The sequence below is a fragment of the Mesoplodon densirostris genome, chromosome 6 (genome assembly GCF_025265405.1).
Source record: "Mesoplodon densirostris isolate mMesDen1 chromosome 6, mMesDen1 primary haplotype, whole genome shotgun sequence".
Lineage (NCBI taxonomy): Eukaryota > Metazoa > Chordata > Mammalia > Artiodactyla > Ziphiidae > Mesoplodon > Mesoplodon densirostris.
In genome coordinates this window covers 125,435,436-125,454,975 of record NC_082666.1, presented here as the reverse complement: position 1 = coordinate 125,454,975, position 19,540 = coordinate 125,435,436, and the positions used below count along the sequence as shown (strand labels likewise).

The 19,540-nt window shown below is 36.4% G+C and overlaps 1 protein-coding gene across 9 annotated transcripts in view; it reads right to left on the bottom strand.

Annotated features, from left to right (window-relative positions):
* Window positions 1-19,540, bottom strand: part of HMBOX1 (homeobox containing 1) — a 177,199-nt gene that overhangs the window by 44,321 nt on the left and 113,338 nt on the right. For all 9 annotated transcript variants that reach the window (XM_060102624.1, XM_060102627.1, XM_060102625.1 and 6 more), the window contains exon 5: window positions 4,525-4,635. In XM_060102624.1, coding sequence (XP_059958607.1) covers window positions 4,525-4,635 — 111 coding nt within the window. The remainder of the gene's footprint in view (window positions 1-4,524; window positions 4,636-19,540) is intronic.

Sequence of the window (19,540 nt, the reverse complement as noted above, 5' to 3'; positions counted from 1 at the left end):
AATGGCAATATACTATATCCATTGTTTTCTACCTTACTTTATTCACTGATGAATTTGATATTCCTACATATAAATTCAATTCATATAAAGCCACCTTTAAAAAAATAGCTATATAGGGCTTCCCTGGTGGCGCAGTGGTTGGGAGTCCGCCTGCCGATGTGGGGGGTGCGGGTTCGTGCCCCGTTCCGGGAGGATCCTGCATACCGTGGAGCGGCTGGGCCTATGGGCCTATGGGCCGTGGCCGCTGGGCCTGCGCGTCCGGAGCCTGTGCTCCGCGGCGGGAGGGGCCGCAACGGTGAGGGGCCCACGTACCGCAAAAAAAAAAAAGCTATATAAAAAAAAAGCTCCACAGTATTCCATTATACAGATATACCATAATTTATTTAACCACTTCTCGACTGAGGGACATTTAGTTGGATTCCAATCACCTCTGCAATGACTTGCCAAGAAAATTCTGATGTATTATATAAAAGTGAATACTGACTAGACAGTGGATAAGGTATTCTTAGATGCTAATGTAATGTTCATCTTATCACACAATATTAATTTGGAACTATCATCATATAATAGTTCCAAAGTGTCCATGAAATAAGAATAAATTCTTTAGCTAAAACCAAAGGTTATTTTAAACTCAATAAAACTGCATTTATCTAGAAAAAATTCTGTACCATATTAGCTCTTTTAATAAAGGTGAAGGTGCACAGAAAAACTTTAAAAAATTTTAATTTCAACTGGTAATGTCCAATTACTGTTGATGCAACAAAAAGGGCCAGTTTGACAATTACAAACGTATCCCCTTCTTTTCAGCTAACTTTGAATTATATCCTACAGAAAACTAGAAACTAGACTACAAAGAACTGGACTAGGAAGCTAGAAAGAACTCAGAACTAGAATGGATTTGATTCTCAAATAAAAAATAAGAAGTCATTTTACAGGGGGACAGTTGGTAATGCAACTTCATAGAAAAGCAAATGCATATAATTAGGGGTACTTACTGTTAAAAGGAGGAGGCACTATATCTTTAAAGAAAAAACACCTGCTAATTAATGCTGTTAGCCCTGTCCCATTTTCCTGTTAAAACTGGATTCCAGTAGTAGTATTCCACAGTCGGCAGCGCTGTCAGATCAGCTACAACAATGCCGACATGAGAGTCCGCCTTCCTGCTTCTAATGAACTCATTTTCCTGGTATCCCAGTCCCTGTCTGAGATTGAAGTCCAGCCCTGAAATCCAGTGTGGGAATTTAGCTTTACCGGCTATGATTAGATTATATGTCAGGCACTGATCTAAGTGCCAAATCCAAGAGACAAAAATCCCTTCTCTTATGGAGGCTGATTGCCTGGTACAGTTGACTTGTGTTTGTCTTTCAAATTCTTCATTGCTCTGCTGTATATATTTTGGAACATCTTAACAATCCCTCTGATATGCCCCCTGGTAGCCAATTGCTGTCATGTGACCAGGTTTATGAAGCCCCTGGGCACAGTTCCTTATTGACCCAGCCCAACCCTTGTTATCAATATCATAGCCTAAGCTGCTCTATTAAACAGACCAAATGCAAGGTTTTTGTTCCTTTCCATCTGATTTGCTCTGCTGTGAGTCACGGGAGAAGTCAGCTCTTTGGGAAGACTGATGGAAGTGTTGCCTCAGCATGAGTCTTTAGACTGCGCTGTCCTATATGGTAGCCACTAGCCACATGTGCTTATTGAGCACTTGAAACATGGCTGATTGCAGATGGCATGTGCTTTAAGTGTAAAATACACATTGTATTTCAAAGAAAAAGAAAAGGAAAAAGAGAGAGAGAGAGAGAAAGAGAAAAAAAAGAAAGGAAGGACTGAAGGAATAGAGAGAAGGAAAGCTCTCAGTAATTTTTTGAAGTGTTGATTAAATGTTGAAGTGATAATACAAGCATAAATCTTAATACATTATCAAAATTAATTTTAGCTATTTCTTCTTTTTAAAATGTGGCTACTAGATAATTTAAATTACATATGTCATTTGCATTATATTTCTACTAAACTGTGCTGTTTTAGAACATTTAACTAATGGCAGCAACAACAGAGTCATTATTTTGAGACGTTTGCCTGTATGTCTAGATATCATTAGAAAAATATCTAAAAATGGAAGCGCCTCTTTGTAGAAAAACTGCCAGCTAGTAAATATTGAAGGAATGCTAGATTACATCATCACCATTTTGCAATCCCCCATCAGAATAACTGATTCAGGTGAGCATCATCAATGGGCGCTAAGACCACTGGCAAAGCTTGTTGCAGAAAAGGCTATTCATCCAGCGGCAAAGTAATGCCCTATAGGTTATTTACAAGCTGCAAAAATAGGATCCGGTGGCCACCACTTTAACAAACAATCAAACTTAGCAAATGAGTAGTGCTACAACCTGACACTACATGCCTCTTGACATGTGGTAACGTGAGGTAAACATTACCCACAAAGCATTTTGCCCCAATGTTTTATTGTGAAAAATTTCAAACATACAGCAACAATGAAAGAATTTTATAGTGAAAATCTGTACCCATACCATCTAATATTTTACTAGACCTAGTTTATCACTTATCCAGCTCCCTATTCATTTTATCTTGATGTGTTTCAAAGTTAACTGCAGCCATTAGTAAATGTCCTCCCTAAACGATCTATGAAGTACTCTTGCCAAAATGTATTTAACCTGAATCTAATCAAGCCTCTAATCCTAACTTCCACTGTATGTGAAATACACAGGCTATAGAAGAACAAGTTAGTCGACACTAAGAGGATACAGAAAAGCCCAGAATGTGAGACATTCTGTAAGGTTAGATGGTTTAAAAAGCTTATGTCATGAAAGAAAAATTTTAAGTGACTAGTTTTAAGACTCTAAAGAGACATAACAAATTCCAATCTGTCAACCTAAATCACATACTATTTACTGAAAAAAAAAGCTGATAAATCAGGAGTACGGGATTAACAGACACAAAGTACTATACATAAAAAATATATAAGCAACAAGGATTTACTGTATAGTACAGGGAACTATATTCAATATCTTGTAATAACCTATAATGGAAAATAATCTGAAAAAAATATATAATTGAATCACTTTGCTGTACAGCTGAAACTAACACAATATTGTAAATCAACTATACTTCAATTAAAAAATTAATTAATTCTAAAAAAAAAGCTACAAAAGACATTCTTGCAACAACTAAAGAAATGTGAATATGGACTGAATATTAGGTGTCATTATGGAATTAAAATTAATTTTCTTAGATATGATTGTAGGGGTTGTGGTTATGTAGGCGATTACCCTTTTTTCAGGAGATGAATGCTAAAGAGAGAGAAAGAGTATATGTTTGTATACACGCATACATAATTTTAAATTTTATTCATTTATTTATTTTACAGGGATAAAGCAAATATAGCAAAATGTTAACAATTATTGTATCTACGAAGAGGATAAACAGGTGTTAGCTGTGCTGTTCTTTTAATTTTTCTGTATATCTGAAATATAAAAAATGGGGGGCTGGGTAGATTAAAAAATTCATTGCGAAGAGATTGACACGGTCTGTTCTGTTTTGTCTGCCTGAGCCTTTCAAAGTGATCTTTGGGGAAAAAAAAATCTAACCACAGATACACACACACATATATGTCTCTATAACATTATTTCCACCTCAGAGCCAATGCTATTATTAGCTAAGAGTCTTCAATACTCGATATTCGAATTGATAATTTAGTCTGTAAGCAAAGGCTTTAATGCTGTAGTATTACAGAAGACAGTTCAATCACAAGGTTAAACTTGAGGCAGATCTCACTACCACCAGTCTGTGTAATGTGTAGAATGAGAGAGTCTATCACAAACTTCAGATTTTACTTATATACCACCATTAAAAGCATCCTGCAATAGATCTTGCCTCTTCCTGGCAACTTCTGACACAAAGGGTTTTGTGATCTTTTTTAAGATTTCAGTCTATTTTCCAACCTATTGCTGCCCCCAAAGTCAACAGGGCAGCTTCACCCTAAAGTCCAAAGACACATTCATTACCCAGAATTAGAATTAGAAAATCATTAGCAGTAATCATTGGATATGGTATAGCATGAACAAAATAAAAGTATTAAATTTATATTACTAACTAAAACAAGATTTACAAATACACATATAAAACTAGGTATGGAATCTTATATGTATCAATACCTATAGTTGAGGGGAAAAAAACTGGCTACTGACAATCATGACCTTTCTTTCAAATTATGGTTAGAAATGTCATATAACCTGGAAAACAAAGAGGCACCTTGGAGGAAGTAGTGAAAATGACTAGATAATATTAGACAGTAAGCTAAAAATTGGTACAATCAGGGCTTAGGTTTTACAGTTAAGAGTGTTCTTTGGCATAAAGGAACAACAGTAAAGTATGAAACTACCTTGGGGAAGACAAACCAAGGAACACTATGGAGTGGAATGGAATCCAATTATGGAGTCAATAAAGTAATTAATTTATATTTGTCCCATTTCAGATGCAATAAAAAAAGGAGAAAGTATTTACCAGGGTTTGTCTTTTCAAGCTGATACCATCGGTAGAACGCTCTTTTCTTCTGTTCACTCAGGTCTGATCCCTGCTGCAACAGCCAGTGAGAGATCCGGCTCTGACTGATACCTGTGGAGAAAGAGAAACAGCTGCTGTGGATACTGCAATTACAGGGAAGTTAACGAGGGATCTGTTGGTTCTAGGTTATTGGGTACTTTATTCTCTGTTAATTCTATATGGAAGCTGCAACCTGAGCAAGGCTTTTAATATTGGGCTTCCTTGTAAAAGCTGACTGCAAGGATATATTCAGAAATGATCTATAAGAGGTCAAAGCATTTTATTTACCAAGGCTTAAAAATGGTCTCTAAATTAATCTCTAAACCAGGTTCATGAATGCGAGATAAATGAAGAGCTATCTAAATAACAGTTGTCAGAAGCTGATTAAGTTTGTGTTCCTTCAACCACCATCACCACCTCCACCCCGATCCTGGTTTAGAACATTAGAACTTTTACCAGATATTTGGAAGAAAAAAAATCAAGCCAGCACATTTTGCTACTCATTATTGATACTGATAAAAAAGATTTAGGGGCTGGGAAAGGAGAGGTCACTGAAAATACTCTCTTCAATAAGATTTCTGGATTATTTGTTAATTCACTCAGGCTAACTCATTTGTTAATTCATTTTCAGGCTCATTAGTATAGATAACTAACAGTTGGAAGACTTTTAGAGTTATGCTACAATAGGACCTCTTAAGAAATCTCAAGAGGTAAAGATGTTCTTCTAACAGACTTAACACAACACTGAATACAATACAAAGCAGTAGTTTTCAGCTATCACTAACTCACTAACAAGTTCTTGAAAGCAATAAATAAGAAATTGAAAGACCTCCATGTGGAAGGTAAAGAAGCATGTCTAAAACTTACTAGAGTATGGGAATAACATGCTTCTTCTGGTCGTTACAGCTATTCCAAAATGAATAATTCAACATACAACTGGCAAAAGCAAAGAATAATAGGAAATATAAAACTGTCTTATACGCCCATAAGGCACTTTCCAAAAGACCATTCAGCTACCATAGAGGGCTAAGAGTATCTGAACTCCCCAAGGAATTACTTATGGTAACTGGATAGTACTGAATACCACCTGTGCCAGCACATGTTTAAAGCTGTAACTCACAACAGAAAGAGTGGTTATCATGAAGTCATCACGCCCCCTAACATAAGAAGCAGCAGGAGGTCTGGTTATCCCATTTAACTCATTAAAAGCAAGCCCCTAGCTTCTGTACTTTTAAAAACCTATGTTAAAAGAAAATTTGCGGAAATGGGGGAGGGCAGTTTTGTTAAAAGAAAAGTTGGGCTGAGAAGCATGGTTCTCTGATTGGAAACACCTTCCACTTTCAAAGGGTGAAATTCAAAGAGTTTTTCCAAAGCCGAAGAGATTATATTTTCAAATCATTCACACATCAGTTTTTCAATGGATTGAAGATCTATGTGATGCAGGTGCTGGCAGCTATCACTGTACCCTTGTTCTAAGAGAACGCAAATTATTCAGTATAATTAAATTGGCCATGTTTAGCAATGCTTTCACCAAAAGTCTAGTTTCAGACATTATACTATTTTTCACATGACTTTTTGGGGTTTTTTGGCGGCGTCGCGGTGCACAGGCTTCTCATTGCGGTGGCTTCTCTTGTTGCAGAGCTCGGGCTCTAAGGCGCGTGGGCCTCAGTAGTTGTGACTCCGGACTCTAGGGCACAGGCTCAGTAGTTGTGGCGCACGGGCTTAGTTGCTCTGTGGCATGTGGGATCTTCCTGGACCAGGGCTCGAACCTGTGTCCCCTGCATTGACAGGTGGATTATTAACCACTGTGCCACCAGGGAAGCCCTCACATGAGTTTTTAACAAGAGTGAAGAAATCAACCATCTACCACCATGAAATCAAAACTGATTTTCATGTCAACAAAATGAAACCATTTTACATGGATTCTTACATTGGTATCATACTACTCAAAAACAGAGGGAATTTGAGGAAAATCTGTTAAGAAAAAAACCCAAATATATCGGTTCTGTTACCTACAGAATTAAATCTTCCTCAAACAGTCAGATCACACATAGAACAAACCACAGAGTCTACTAGATATTAGAGGTGTCCAGGTTCCGGCTGTGCTATAGTGGGGCAAGAGGGCAAAAGCCCAGCAAAAGGAGAGTAAATTATGGTATATTCATATAATAAGATACTGTGCAGACTAATGTTCTAAAATAGCCATCAAAAACAAACAATAGAAAACCAAAACCAAACAAAAAGCCATCAACTGCAAGTGTTGGCAGGGCATTGAGTATATGAAACTCTCATATTGCTGATGGAAGGGTAAAGTGTCAGGGACCCTTTGGGAAACAACTGGGCAATATCTACTAAAGCTGAACATACGCATACCATAGGATCTAGCAATTTCTTTTCTTGGTATACAGCCCACAGAAATGTGTACATACTCAAAAGAATATGTTCAAAAAACTCATACCGGAAGGCTTATATGAGCATTGTCTATCATAGTCCCCAGTTTGAAACAACTCAAATACCCATCAACAGGAAAATGCATAAATTGTGGTATTTATGTATTCTACAGACTACTACAACAAAAAGAAAAAGGGTAAACTACTGCTATATGAAGTCACACGGATAAATCTCACAAAAATAATGTTGGCCAAAAATAGTCACACATACAGGTAAAAAAAGCCACGCACAATACTGTATGATTCAATTTACATAAAGCTTAAAAACAGACACAATTAGATATATGTATATGGATGACAATCAGAATATTGGTTATCTGTCATTAGGAGGGAGGAGGTTAACTACTGGAGGTAGGATGAGAAAGTCCCATGTAGTGACCAGCACTGTTCTTGATCTTGATCTGGATGGTCGTTACATGTGTGTCTTCACTTTGTAAAAGTCATTAAACTGGACACTCTTCTCTGTCTATGTTGTATTTCAATGAAGTTTTCCCAAAAAAGTTAAAAAAATTCTATGAGGTGTTAAAAAAAAAAAAAACCAAATGGATATGTATCAACATGGAAAGATCCCCATGATATAAATGGAAAAGTATACGGTTTAATGAATACATATATTTTTACATAATCTACATTGTTTTGTACAGTAACAAAAGCTCATATATAGCCAAAGATACACAATACGAATTTAGAGTGGCAGACTCTCCCTCCATTGTACACCTCTATATCGTTTTCTTTTTTTTTTTCTTTTTGCGGTATGCGGGCCTCTCACTGCTGTGGCCTCTCCCGCCGCGGCACAGGCTCCGGATGCGCAGGCCCAGCGGCCATGGCTCACGGGCCCAGCCGCTCCGCGGCACATGGGATCCTCCCAGACCGGGGCACGAACCCGCATCCCCCGCATCGGCAGGCGGACTCTCAACCACTGCGCCACCAGGGAGGCCCTATATCGTTTTCTTAATCTGTCTACAAATATTTATTAACTTATTTTATTTTAGCCTTTCCCTATAAACACTACACACTTTATTGGCTGCTTTATAAACACTGTAATTAAGTTAAACAAAACAGAAGTGTGAAAAGAAGTTAAGTTCAGCCTTCCCTGGCCAATTCCACTCTGGGGTAAGCAGTGTTAACTGTTAATATATGTTGTTCCACAATTTTCTCTATGTGTAATTATTAATTTAATAAAACAAAGGGAGAGAAGGTAATAAAGAATATCCTCCTGTCTAGTCTTTTGTGAGAGGAGGAAACAAACAAGGAACTTCTTCCCTGTAAACTTAATCTCAGTTTTCATAAGAAAACAAAGTAATAAAGCAAGCAGTTTTTCCAGAAAAGGCACTATAAAAATTAAATATGTACAATAATACATTTTACAATGATATTTCTTCATTAGCAACTTGCTGATAGGTAGGGTTCCTTTCATTTATCTTTCTGGGGCTGGTCCATGTCTTTGGAACTTCAATTGAGCTAGGTGTCAAAAGGCCCTGCAGCTTCTCTTTACAGTCAGCTTTGGTACTTCTCCTTCAGAGAAAATTCTCCTAACTCCCTTTACTTCCCACTGCTGAAAACAACGTCATTCTCCACAAGTTTTAGCTCCTCAAAAGCTCTTTTCTACCTTTCACAGGGCAGAAGAAAAGAAACATTTACATATAACCTTCATACACTGAGAGACTAAAACTAACCCCTGATTAATTTCTTTCCAGTAAGAAAGGGATCACATTGTGTTCAAAGGGTGAAAAAGCCTTTTTGCCAGTCTCATTCACATTCTTTTCTGAGCTTCAGCTCCATCCTTCCAGTTCCACAAATGCCATGCTCCCTTCCACCAGAGGGCTCTCCACCACAACCCATTCTTGTCAGTCCCTAGTACTACAAATTTAAATGTTTCTTCTTCCTCCAACTTCCTTTGACACATGACACTACCGACCACTCACATCATCTCCATCCTTGGAATGCTGGCTACCACTCTCCAATGCAACTTTTCAGTCAACTTCAGGGACTGCTTTGTTATCTCCTTACATGTCAGTGCCCCAAGATTCCATGTTTAAGCATCTTCTTTCCTTCTACACACTCGTCCTTTGATCATCTCAACTATCAACAATCAGGGTTTAAAATACCTAAATACCAATGACTTCCAGAACACCAGACTGGTCTTTCAAACCATCTGCTAGACAGCTTCATGAGAACTTCCCACAGGTCTTCAACATAGTAAACTTGATTCATTATCCTCTTCCTTTAAATCTGTTCTTCCTCCTGTGTCCCCCATCTCAATTTTATGCTCCATTCTACTCCTTCCCCCAACTCTCATATGCTTACTAAATCCAATCCCTTTCTCTTCCAAACTTTCTCTTCGTCTCTCCAATCCTCATCCCAGCAGTTTGGAATCTCAGCCTCTTTTGCCTAGATAACTGAAATAACTTTGATGAAAAGAACAAGTCATCTAAGATCCACAAAGCACAAAATCCTCATGATCAGATCCTTTTAAATTAAAAGATCACTTCACAGATGAAAATGTGAAATGTGCTTCTTCAATTTTCTACTTGAGAGCTGCAGTCATCTCTGCAAGTCACCTTCCACAGTGTGAGAGATATGTCTCAAAAATTTTAAGTTATAACACATGCAACCATTCTCCATAAAAATAACTCACAAATGCAGAGAAAAAAGCCCTTCCTCCATCTCTAACCCTTCTCTCATTCCCTAGAGATATCACTGTTTATTTGGTGTGAATTCTTCCAAACTCTTTATGATGCATTTAAAACACAAACATGTACATATATACATCTAAGTTTTTTTTTTTAAACACACATTTGGAGTTACCCTATACATAATAAGTAGCAATGTTTCTCACATAATGTCTTGGAATTTTCTCACATATCACATTGTGAACCTTCATCATTCTAATGGCTACATGGTATTTTATATCAGAAATATACAATAATCCACTTAAACATTTACCTGTTATTAGACATTTCAACTGTTGCTAACATTTTACTATTATAAATGATGCAATGAACACTCTATGCTTATCTTTGTGTATATAAATAAATATCTTAGGGCCAATTCACAGAAATGGACTTTGATTCGTAGCATACGAGTGGCATTTAAGTTTGTGATGGATACTACCAAATTGTCCCCTAAAGAAGATTGTACCCAATTTTATATTCTAACCAACAGTGATGAGAATTTTTCCCTACATCCTCACCATTGCTGCTTATAAAATTTATTTTTAGAGTCTGACTTTCTTTTTGTAAACATTAACACATGCTCATTATAAAAAGAATTCTACACAATTCAGAGGAAAGTAGAAAAATTAAGAGGAAAGCTAATTAAAAAAATGCATCTAAATTCTTACCACTTATAAATAACTACACTTATTACACGATCGCTCCAAGCATATGTGGACATAGAATAGGCAGAAATAATTACTAAAATGAGATAATACTACATGCTGAATTTTAAAACGTAAAAACACCAAATTTAGTTTGATTTGATTTTAACACAAGAAAAAAAATCTAAATAAACTAGAGAGAAAGATCTACTCAAATTTAGTAAATGCTTCTATAGGGGAAATGAGGTTCCTAAGAGTGCAATAAAGCAAGAAAAAAGGATCATACAAAAACACTGGGAGGTTGGAAGCACTGTTTTCTAATTTGTGGGCAGTATCTAATGGCTCCTGGCTAAAAAAGCTAAGGAAATTAGCAGACTGTGATAGCTAGTCTCCAGGATGATTCCTAATGATCCTCTTGGTCTTCCTACCTTTGTGTAATCCCCTCCAACACTGCTTCAGGGTTGGTCTGTGCAAACAACAGAATACAGCAGAATATGGTGACTTCTAAGGATAGGTCATGAAAAGTTTCTGCTTTGCTCTCTCTTAATAGTTGGTTCTGAGGAAAGCTAGCTGCCATGTTGTGAGACCACTCAATTAGACCTATGGAGAAATCCATGTGGCAAAGAACTGAAGCATTCTACTAACAGCTATGCAAATGAGGCATCTTGGAAGTGAGTCCCCTAGCCTTAGTTAAGCCTGCTGATGACTGTAGCCTCCTGAGACACCCTGAATCAGAATGACCTAAGCTGCTTCTAGATTCTTGACCTATAAAAACTAAGTGAGAGAATACAAATTTAGGTTGTTTCAAGTTGCTAAGGTCAATGTAATCTCTTATGCAGCAACAGATAACTAATGCACATACATATACTATACTTTCCCCATTTCCCTTCCCAGCCTGTACACCCAACTCCTGATATTTGGAAGATATTTTTGCATAGTCAACATTTACATTCTGTCCTGGACTCATAATTCCCATAGTTGTTTACTCATAGTTGTAGATTTAAATAAATTCAGGATTTACCATACAGTTTCTCAGTTTTTCCATTCCTAAGCTCCGTATTTTTGTTTTTGTTTTTAACTGAGATATTTTACATACAGTGAGTGCACTGCTCTTAAGTGTATAATTATTTCCATGCTCCCTAAAAGATTCCCCTTGTCCTCTTTTCACTTAATGCTTAAATTTTATATTTTAAACTTAATTTTTGGTTAGTAAGATTTCTTCATCAAGCAATTTTTACCAGTACAGGTTTATTGGTGCTGCATTCCCCAGTGCTTGTATGCCTGTATGTTTGTCTTCCCTGTTTATACTTTAAGGATAATACTACAGGGAAATTTTGGGGGGCTTAGACTTTCCTTTAAAATCTGTTAAATTGGCATCATGTCAGTGGGTGGCAGAGTAAGGCCTTCTGAAAAGTTAGGCCCCCAAAAACGCAATGAGAGCAAAAGCTGCTCTACCATAAAAGCACTGCCAAAAGTCAAAATCAACTTTTTCAGAACTCTGGAAATTAACCAAAGGTGTGCAACAATCCAAAAGTATTTATTCAAAAAAAAAAAAAAGCTAAATTTTAGTAAGACCAGCTATATGACATTTTAGCTTGAACTATACTCATTCCCATCATCCCAGCATTGCAGTAGACTATATTCTTGCAATCACAGTGAAAACCAAGAATGGTCTATTAGCCACTGGAGAGGGAAAGACAGGTTTGGAGTTCCCCAAAAACACCATTCTAAGAGAACTGCCATTTTTTGACCTGTTTGGCAACCCCCTGGAAACTCCCATTTGCAAAGCTCATTCTTATTTGACCTTATCCAGACCTCATTCAGTGTGAATAGCCTTTTCCCTCGGAGGGGAGAAGGAAGGGAAGTGGTTTGCAGAAAACAATCAGTGGCAATCATTTAATATTGCAGGTGCCTGAGGTGATGATGATAACAGTTGGGGCAAACAAGGAACTGAACAAAATATTTAAAAAGCTGAGGAATTCTTAAGATGTCTATGAGGGTCTTTGAAAAGCTCAGATATAATTCTGGGAATTTAGAAGGCCAGGTGCATGCACAGGGCTGTGCACATGCCTAGGTCTATGTGCATGACCAGGGCAATGTGCATCACAGGAAAGAACTATGAAGGCCCTAAGCTCTAGCCTCTGGCTAACTTTGAGACATGGTGCAAAGAGAAAGTGAAGGGTAAGGTAGAATTATAAACTGCCTGCCTGAGCATTAAAGGCATGCCTCAATATATGTACAGAGCTCCTCATCAAAGCTGGGAAATTTATTGGTTCCAGGCATTTAAGGAAATCTCTGTCCAATAATTAGCTGACTACTAAGCTAACAAGGAAGAGACTTCAGTAGCCACACACCACAAAGAATACTGACTTTACAGGATTAGTCCAGGAAAGTCACTAAACAAAAAGCAACAAAAACAAACAGCAACAACAACAAATCAAGGGGTGGAGAGGAATCTGATTTCAAGAGCTTCCACATTATATTATTTAAACTGTCTAGTTTAAAACAAAAAACAAAACAAAACTTATGAACCATGAAAGGAAACAGTAAAGCATGACATGCATAGTAAACGAAGCAGTCAATAAGAAATGTCTTTGAAGAAACCCAGATGTTAGACTTACTAGACAAAGATTTAAATCAGCTATTTTAAAAAACTAAAGAAAAAATGTCTACAGAACTAAAAGAAAATATGAGAAAAATGCATCATTAAACAGAATATCAATAAAGAGGCAGGAATTACAAGGAGAATCAAATAGAAATTCTGGAGCTAAAAAGTACAATAAGTAAAATGAAAAATTTAGTAAAGAAGCTCAATATCAGATGTTAACTGGCAAAAGAAATAGTGAGTAAACATGAAGACGGGTTGATTGAGATGATCTTTTATGAGAAAGAAAAAATAATGAAGAAAATAGAGCAGAATCTCAAAAACTTGTGGGACACTGCCATGTATACCAACATACACATAATGGGATTCCCAGGAGGAAAAGAGAGAAAAAGAAAAGAAAGAATACTTTCAAGAATAATGGCAATTGTATAATTGCCAAACTTGAGGAAAAACACTAATCTACACATCCAAGAAGCTCAATAATCTGCAAGTAGGGTAAACTCAGAGAGATCCACAGCTAGAAACATCATAACTTGGTTTTTTGGGTTTTGGTTTTGGTTTTTTTGGCCATGTTGCGTGGTTTGTGGGATCTTAGTTCCCCGACCAGGGACTGAACCCATGCCCCCTGCAGTGGAAGCACGGCATCCTGACCACTGGACCACCAGGGAATTCCCCATCATAAATTGTTGAAAACCAAAGTCAAAGAAAATTTGAAAGCAGCAAGAAAGAAGTGACTTATTATGCACAAGGGATGCTCAATAAGATTAACAGCTGCAGATGGTAACTAGACTTATTTTGGTAATCATTTTGCAATGTATACAAATGTTGAATCATTATGTTGTAACTCAGAAATTAATATAGTGTATGTCAACTATACTTCAAAAAAAAGATTAATAACTGATTTCTCATCAGAAACCATGAAGTTATAAGGCAGTAGGATGATACATTCAAAGTGCTGGAGGAAAACAAAAAACACCAACAAACAAGAACTCTATATCAAAAAAAAAACTACCCTTCCAAAGCAAAGGAAACATTAAGACATTGCCAAATGAACAAAACCAGAGAGAATTGGATGCCAGAAGACCTGTTGTACAAGAAATACTAAAGAGTGTTCTTTGGGCAGAAATGAAAGGACTCTAAACAGTAATTCACATACACTTGAAGAAACAGTGACAGTAAAAGTAACTACATATGTAAATATAAAAGACAGTATAAATGTATTTTTTCTTTATAACTTATTTTTTCCCTATTTGAATTAAAAGAAAACTGGATAATGCAATAATTATAAATCTAAGTTGATGGGCACACCATGTATAAGCATGTAAATTGAATGGCAACACTGGCACAAAGGAGGGGGTAGGGAATGAAGCTCTAAAGGAGCGAGGTTTTCCTATACTATTGAAATGAAGTTGGTATTAATCTGAACTAGATTATTATAAACTAAGATATTTACGGTAATCGCCAGGGCAACCACGAAGACAATAAATTTAAAAAAAAACAAAAGAAATGACAAGGGATTTAAACCATACACTAGAAAATACGTATTTAACACAAAAGGAGGAAGTAACTGAGCAACAAGAAAACAAAACAGACACAAGACATACAAAACAAGTGACAAAATGGCAGATGTAAATCTAACCTGATCATATTTACATTAAATTTAAACGGATTATACACTCCAATAAGAAGACAGAGATTGGCAGAATGTATTAAAAAAAACACGATCACACTGTATGCTGTTTACAAGAGATACATTTTAGATTCAAAGACATGCATAGACCAAAAGTAAAAGAATGCACAAAGATGCACCATGTAAAGAGTAACCAAATGAAAACTGAAGTAGCTACACTAATGTTAAACAAAATAGACATAAAGACAAAATTTGTTACAAGAGACATAATAAGGACATTTTGTAATGATAAAAGGGTTAATTCATGAGGAAGACATAATTAAAAATATATATGCACCAATCAACAGAGCCCCAAATATACGAGGCAAAAACTGACAGAACTGAAGGGAGAAAAAGACAATTCAACAATAATAGTGGGAGATTTCAATATCCCATTTTCAATAATAGAACAACTATACAGAAGATCAACAAGAGATAGAAGACTTGAACAACAATATAAACCCACTTGACCTATCATACGTCTATAGAACATTCCACTCAACAACAGCAGAATACACATTCTTCTCAAGTGCATGTGAACCATTCTCCAGAACAGACCATGTTAGGAAATAAAACAAGTCTCCACAATTTTTAAATCAAACAAAGTATGTTCTCCAAACACAATGGAATGAAATTAGAAATCAATAATAGAAAAAATTGAGAAATTCACAAATATGTGGAAATTAAACCACACAGTCCTAACCAATGAGTCAAATAAAAAAATCACAAGGGAATTAGAAACTACTTTGAGATGATTAAACATACACACACACACACACCACAAACCAAACTGTATGAGATGAAGCTAAAGAAGTGCTTAGAGGGAAATTTATTGTTATAAATGCTGGTTTAAAAAAGAAAAAGATCTGAAATCAATAATCTAAGCTTTCACCTTAAAAAATTAGAAAAAGAAGAGCAAACTAAATCCAAGACAAGCAGAAGGAAGAAAATAATGTAGAGGAGAAAGAAATGACACAGAAAATAGAAACAGGGTAGTAGAGAAAACCAATGAAATAAAAAACTGGTTCTATGAAGAGGTCAATGAAATTGAGAAACTTTTTTTTTTTTTCTTTTTTTTTTTTTTGCGGTATGCGGGCCTCTCACTGTTGTGGCCTCTCCTGTTGCGGAGCACAGGCTCCGGATGCGCAGGCCCAGCGGCCATGGCTCACGGGCCCAGCCGCTCCACGGCATATGGGATCCTCCCAGACCGGGGCACGAACCCGTATCCCCTGCATCGGCAGGCGGACTCTTAACCACTGCGCCACCAGGGAGGCCCAAATTGAGAAACTTTTACGTAGATTTACAAAGCAAAATGAGAGAAGACTCAAATGACTAAAATCAGGAATGAGAGAAAGGACATTATTACTGACCATTACAGAAATAAAAAGGATAATAAAAGAATTATAAGAACAACTGTATGCCAACAAATTATATAACGTAGATGAAACAGATAACTTCCTAGAACAACCTGATTCAAAAACCAGAAAACCTGAATAGATGTATAGCAAGTGAAGATAATGAATCAGTAGTCAAAAATCTTCCCACAAAGAAAGGTCAGATGGTTTCACTGGTAAATTCTACCAAGTGTTTCAAAAATAATTCACACATACACACTAACACCAATCCTTCACAAACTTCCAAAAAAATAGAAAAGGAGGAAACACTTCCCAACTCATTCTATGAGGCCAGTGTTACCCTGATACCAAAACCAGATGAAGACACTGCAAGAAAACTACAGATCAATGTCCCCAGTGAATATGGATATAGAAATTTTCAACAAAATACTAGGAAACTGAATCCAACAATATATAAAAAGGATTATACACCATGACCAGGTGGGATTTATCTAAGGAAAGCAAAGTTCATTCAACATATGAAAATCAGCCAATGCAGTATACCATATTAACAAATGACAAAACCCATGAAATTATTTTAATAGACATAGGAAAAGCATTTAACAAAATCCAACATCCTTTCATTATACAGAACACTCAATAAGCTAGGAATAGATGTAAACTTCTTACCTTGATAGAGTACATCCATGAAACACCCACAGCTTATATCATACTTAGTGGTAAAAGACAGATAGCTTCACCACTAAGATCAGGAACAACACAAGGATGTTGATCCTTACTACTTCCATTCAACATAATAGGGGAGGTGCTAGCCAGGGAAATTAGGCAGGATAAAGAAATTAAAAGGCATCCAGATAGAGAAGGGAAAAGTAAAATTACCTCTGTTTACAGATGATATGATCTTATATATAGAACTCTGAAGAAATACACGAGTTCATGCACAGAAAAAACTATTAGAATTAATGAAGATGTATACCAAGGCTGCAGGATACGAGATCAACATACCGAATTAAATATTATTTCTATCCACTAGCAATGAACAATCCAAAAATGAAATTCAGAAAGCAATTCTACAATCAATAGCCTCAAAAACAGGGCCTCCCTGGTGGCGCAAGTGGTTGGGAGTCCGCCTGCTGATGCAGGGGATACGGGTTCGTGCCCCGGTCTGGGAGGATCCCATATGCCGCGGAGCGGCTGGGCCCGTGAGCCATGGCCGCTGGGCCTGCGCGTCTGGAGCCTGCGCGTCCGGAGCCTGTGCTCCGCAGCGGGGGAGGCCACAGCAGTGAGAGGCCCGCATACCGCAAAAAAAAAAAACAATAAAATATTTAGGAAGAAATCTAACAAACTAGCACAAGACTTGCAAAGTGAAAATTACAAAACACTGCTGAAAGAAACCGAAGAACACCTAAACAGAAGAACATCTCATTTTCATGGGTTTGAACACTTAATATTGTTAAAATGACAATACTCCCCAAATTGATTTACAGATTCAATCTAACTCCTACTAAAATTCCAGCTGGCTTTTCTACAGAAATCCTAAGATTCCTATGGAAATTCCAGAATAGCCAAAACAACCTTTAAAAAGAAGAACAAAGTTGAAGCACTCACACATCCCAATTTCAAACGTACTATCAAACTACAGTAGTCAAGCCTGTGTGATACTGGCATAAGGACAGACATACAGGTCAATGAGAATCAGGTAATAAACCCATACCTTTATGGTCAATTGATTTTTGACAATGGTGACAAGAAAACTGAATGGGAAAAGAATAGTCTTTTCAAAAAATGGTGCTGGAACAACTAGATATACACATGCCAAAAAAAAATGATGTTGGACTCCTATCTTATATTGTATATAAAAACCAACTCAAAATGGATCAGACCTACATATAAGAGCTAAAATTATAAAACTCTTAGAAGAAAACATACATAAATCTGTGTCACTCTGAATTAGGCAATGGTTTCTTATCTATGACATCAAAAGCAACAACAAAAAACTGGACTTCATCAAAATTAAAGTCTTGTGTACTTCAAAAGTCAGTAGCAAGAATGTAAAAATATTTGCAAACCCTGTATCTGACGAGGGACTTGTATCTAGAATACATAAATAACTCTTACAATTCAATATAAGGAGACAAAAACTCAATTAAAAAACAGGCAAAGGATTTCACTAGACATTTCTCAAAGGATATGTACAAATGGCCAAAAAGCACATGAAAAAAATGCTCAACATCATTAGTTGCTAAGTAAATACAAATCAAAATTACAAGATACCACTTCATAACCACTAGAATGGCTAAGATTAAAAAGACAAATAATAATGACAAGTGTCCCCATGAAGATGTAAATCAATTGGATCCCTCATACATTTATGGTGGGCTTGTAAAATGGAAAACTTTTGGCAGTTCTCCAAAAGTTAAACATAGAATTACCAAATGACCCACAATTCCATTCCTAAGTATATTCTAAGAGAATCTGTCTACACAAAAACCAGTACACAAATGCTCATAGCAACATTATGCACCATAGCCAAAAAGTGGAAAAAATCCAAATGCCTATCAACTGATGAATAAATAAAATGTGGTATATCCATACAAAGGAAAATCATTCAGCTATTAAAAGGAATGAAGTGTTGATATATGCTACAACATGGATGAACCTTGAAAACATGCTAAGTGAAATGAAGGGAGACCCAAAGGTTTACATGGTGCATGAGTCTGTTTTATGAAATGTCCAGAATTCTGTCTACAGGTAAATCTACAGAGACAGAAAATAAGTTAGTGATTGCCAGGAGCTGGGGGAATGAGGGACTGGGGAATGTTTGCTTATAGATATGGGGTTTCTATGTTGAACTGTTCTATATAGGAATATTCCCATTATTCCTGTTGCCTAACCCTTCTAGAACTGTTACCTTTAACCAAAGATCCAGGATCAACCATTCAAAACTAAGATACTTTCAGGGCAACTTGTTACCTTATCCAGGATGGAGGAGGCATGTGTCAATGCCTATCATTTTCTTTTGTTTTGATTCAGAATTCTTATTTGATTTAGTCTGTGTTTTAAGGTTCTAGTTACCGCTTCACTGAAGATGGAAGTTTTTAAATTTTTGTTTATTTTTATTGTTTATGGTGGGTTATGATGAGACAGGAGTGGACAAAAGAATTATTCTACTATTTTTAACTAGCAGTCTCCCTCAATCTTTTTAAAGTCTGCTGATCTAATGGGTAAAAAAAAAAACCTGTTAACTTGTAGTTGATCTTATTTAATTTTCCTTTTGTATGTTTATTGGCCATTTATATTTCATCTTCTATAAATTATATACTGAAAGCTCTGCAAATTTTTCTGTTGGGTTATTTGCTGTTTTCATAATAACTTGCAATTGCTCTTTTGATATTTATAGATACCAATCCTTTGCTCTTCATATTGCAAATATCTTGCAGTGTAAATCTTGTTTACAGTGTCTTATATTGGATATATGCTTAAAATTTTTATACAGTTAAATTCATCTAACTTTATCTTTTGGGTTTTATGTATTACTTAGGAAAAGCTTTCCTACTTCAAAATAATAAAAATATTCAA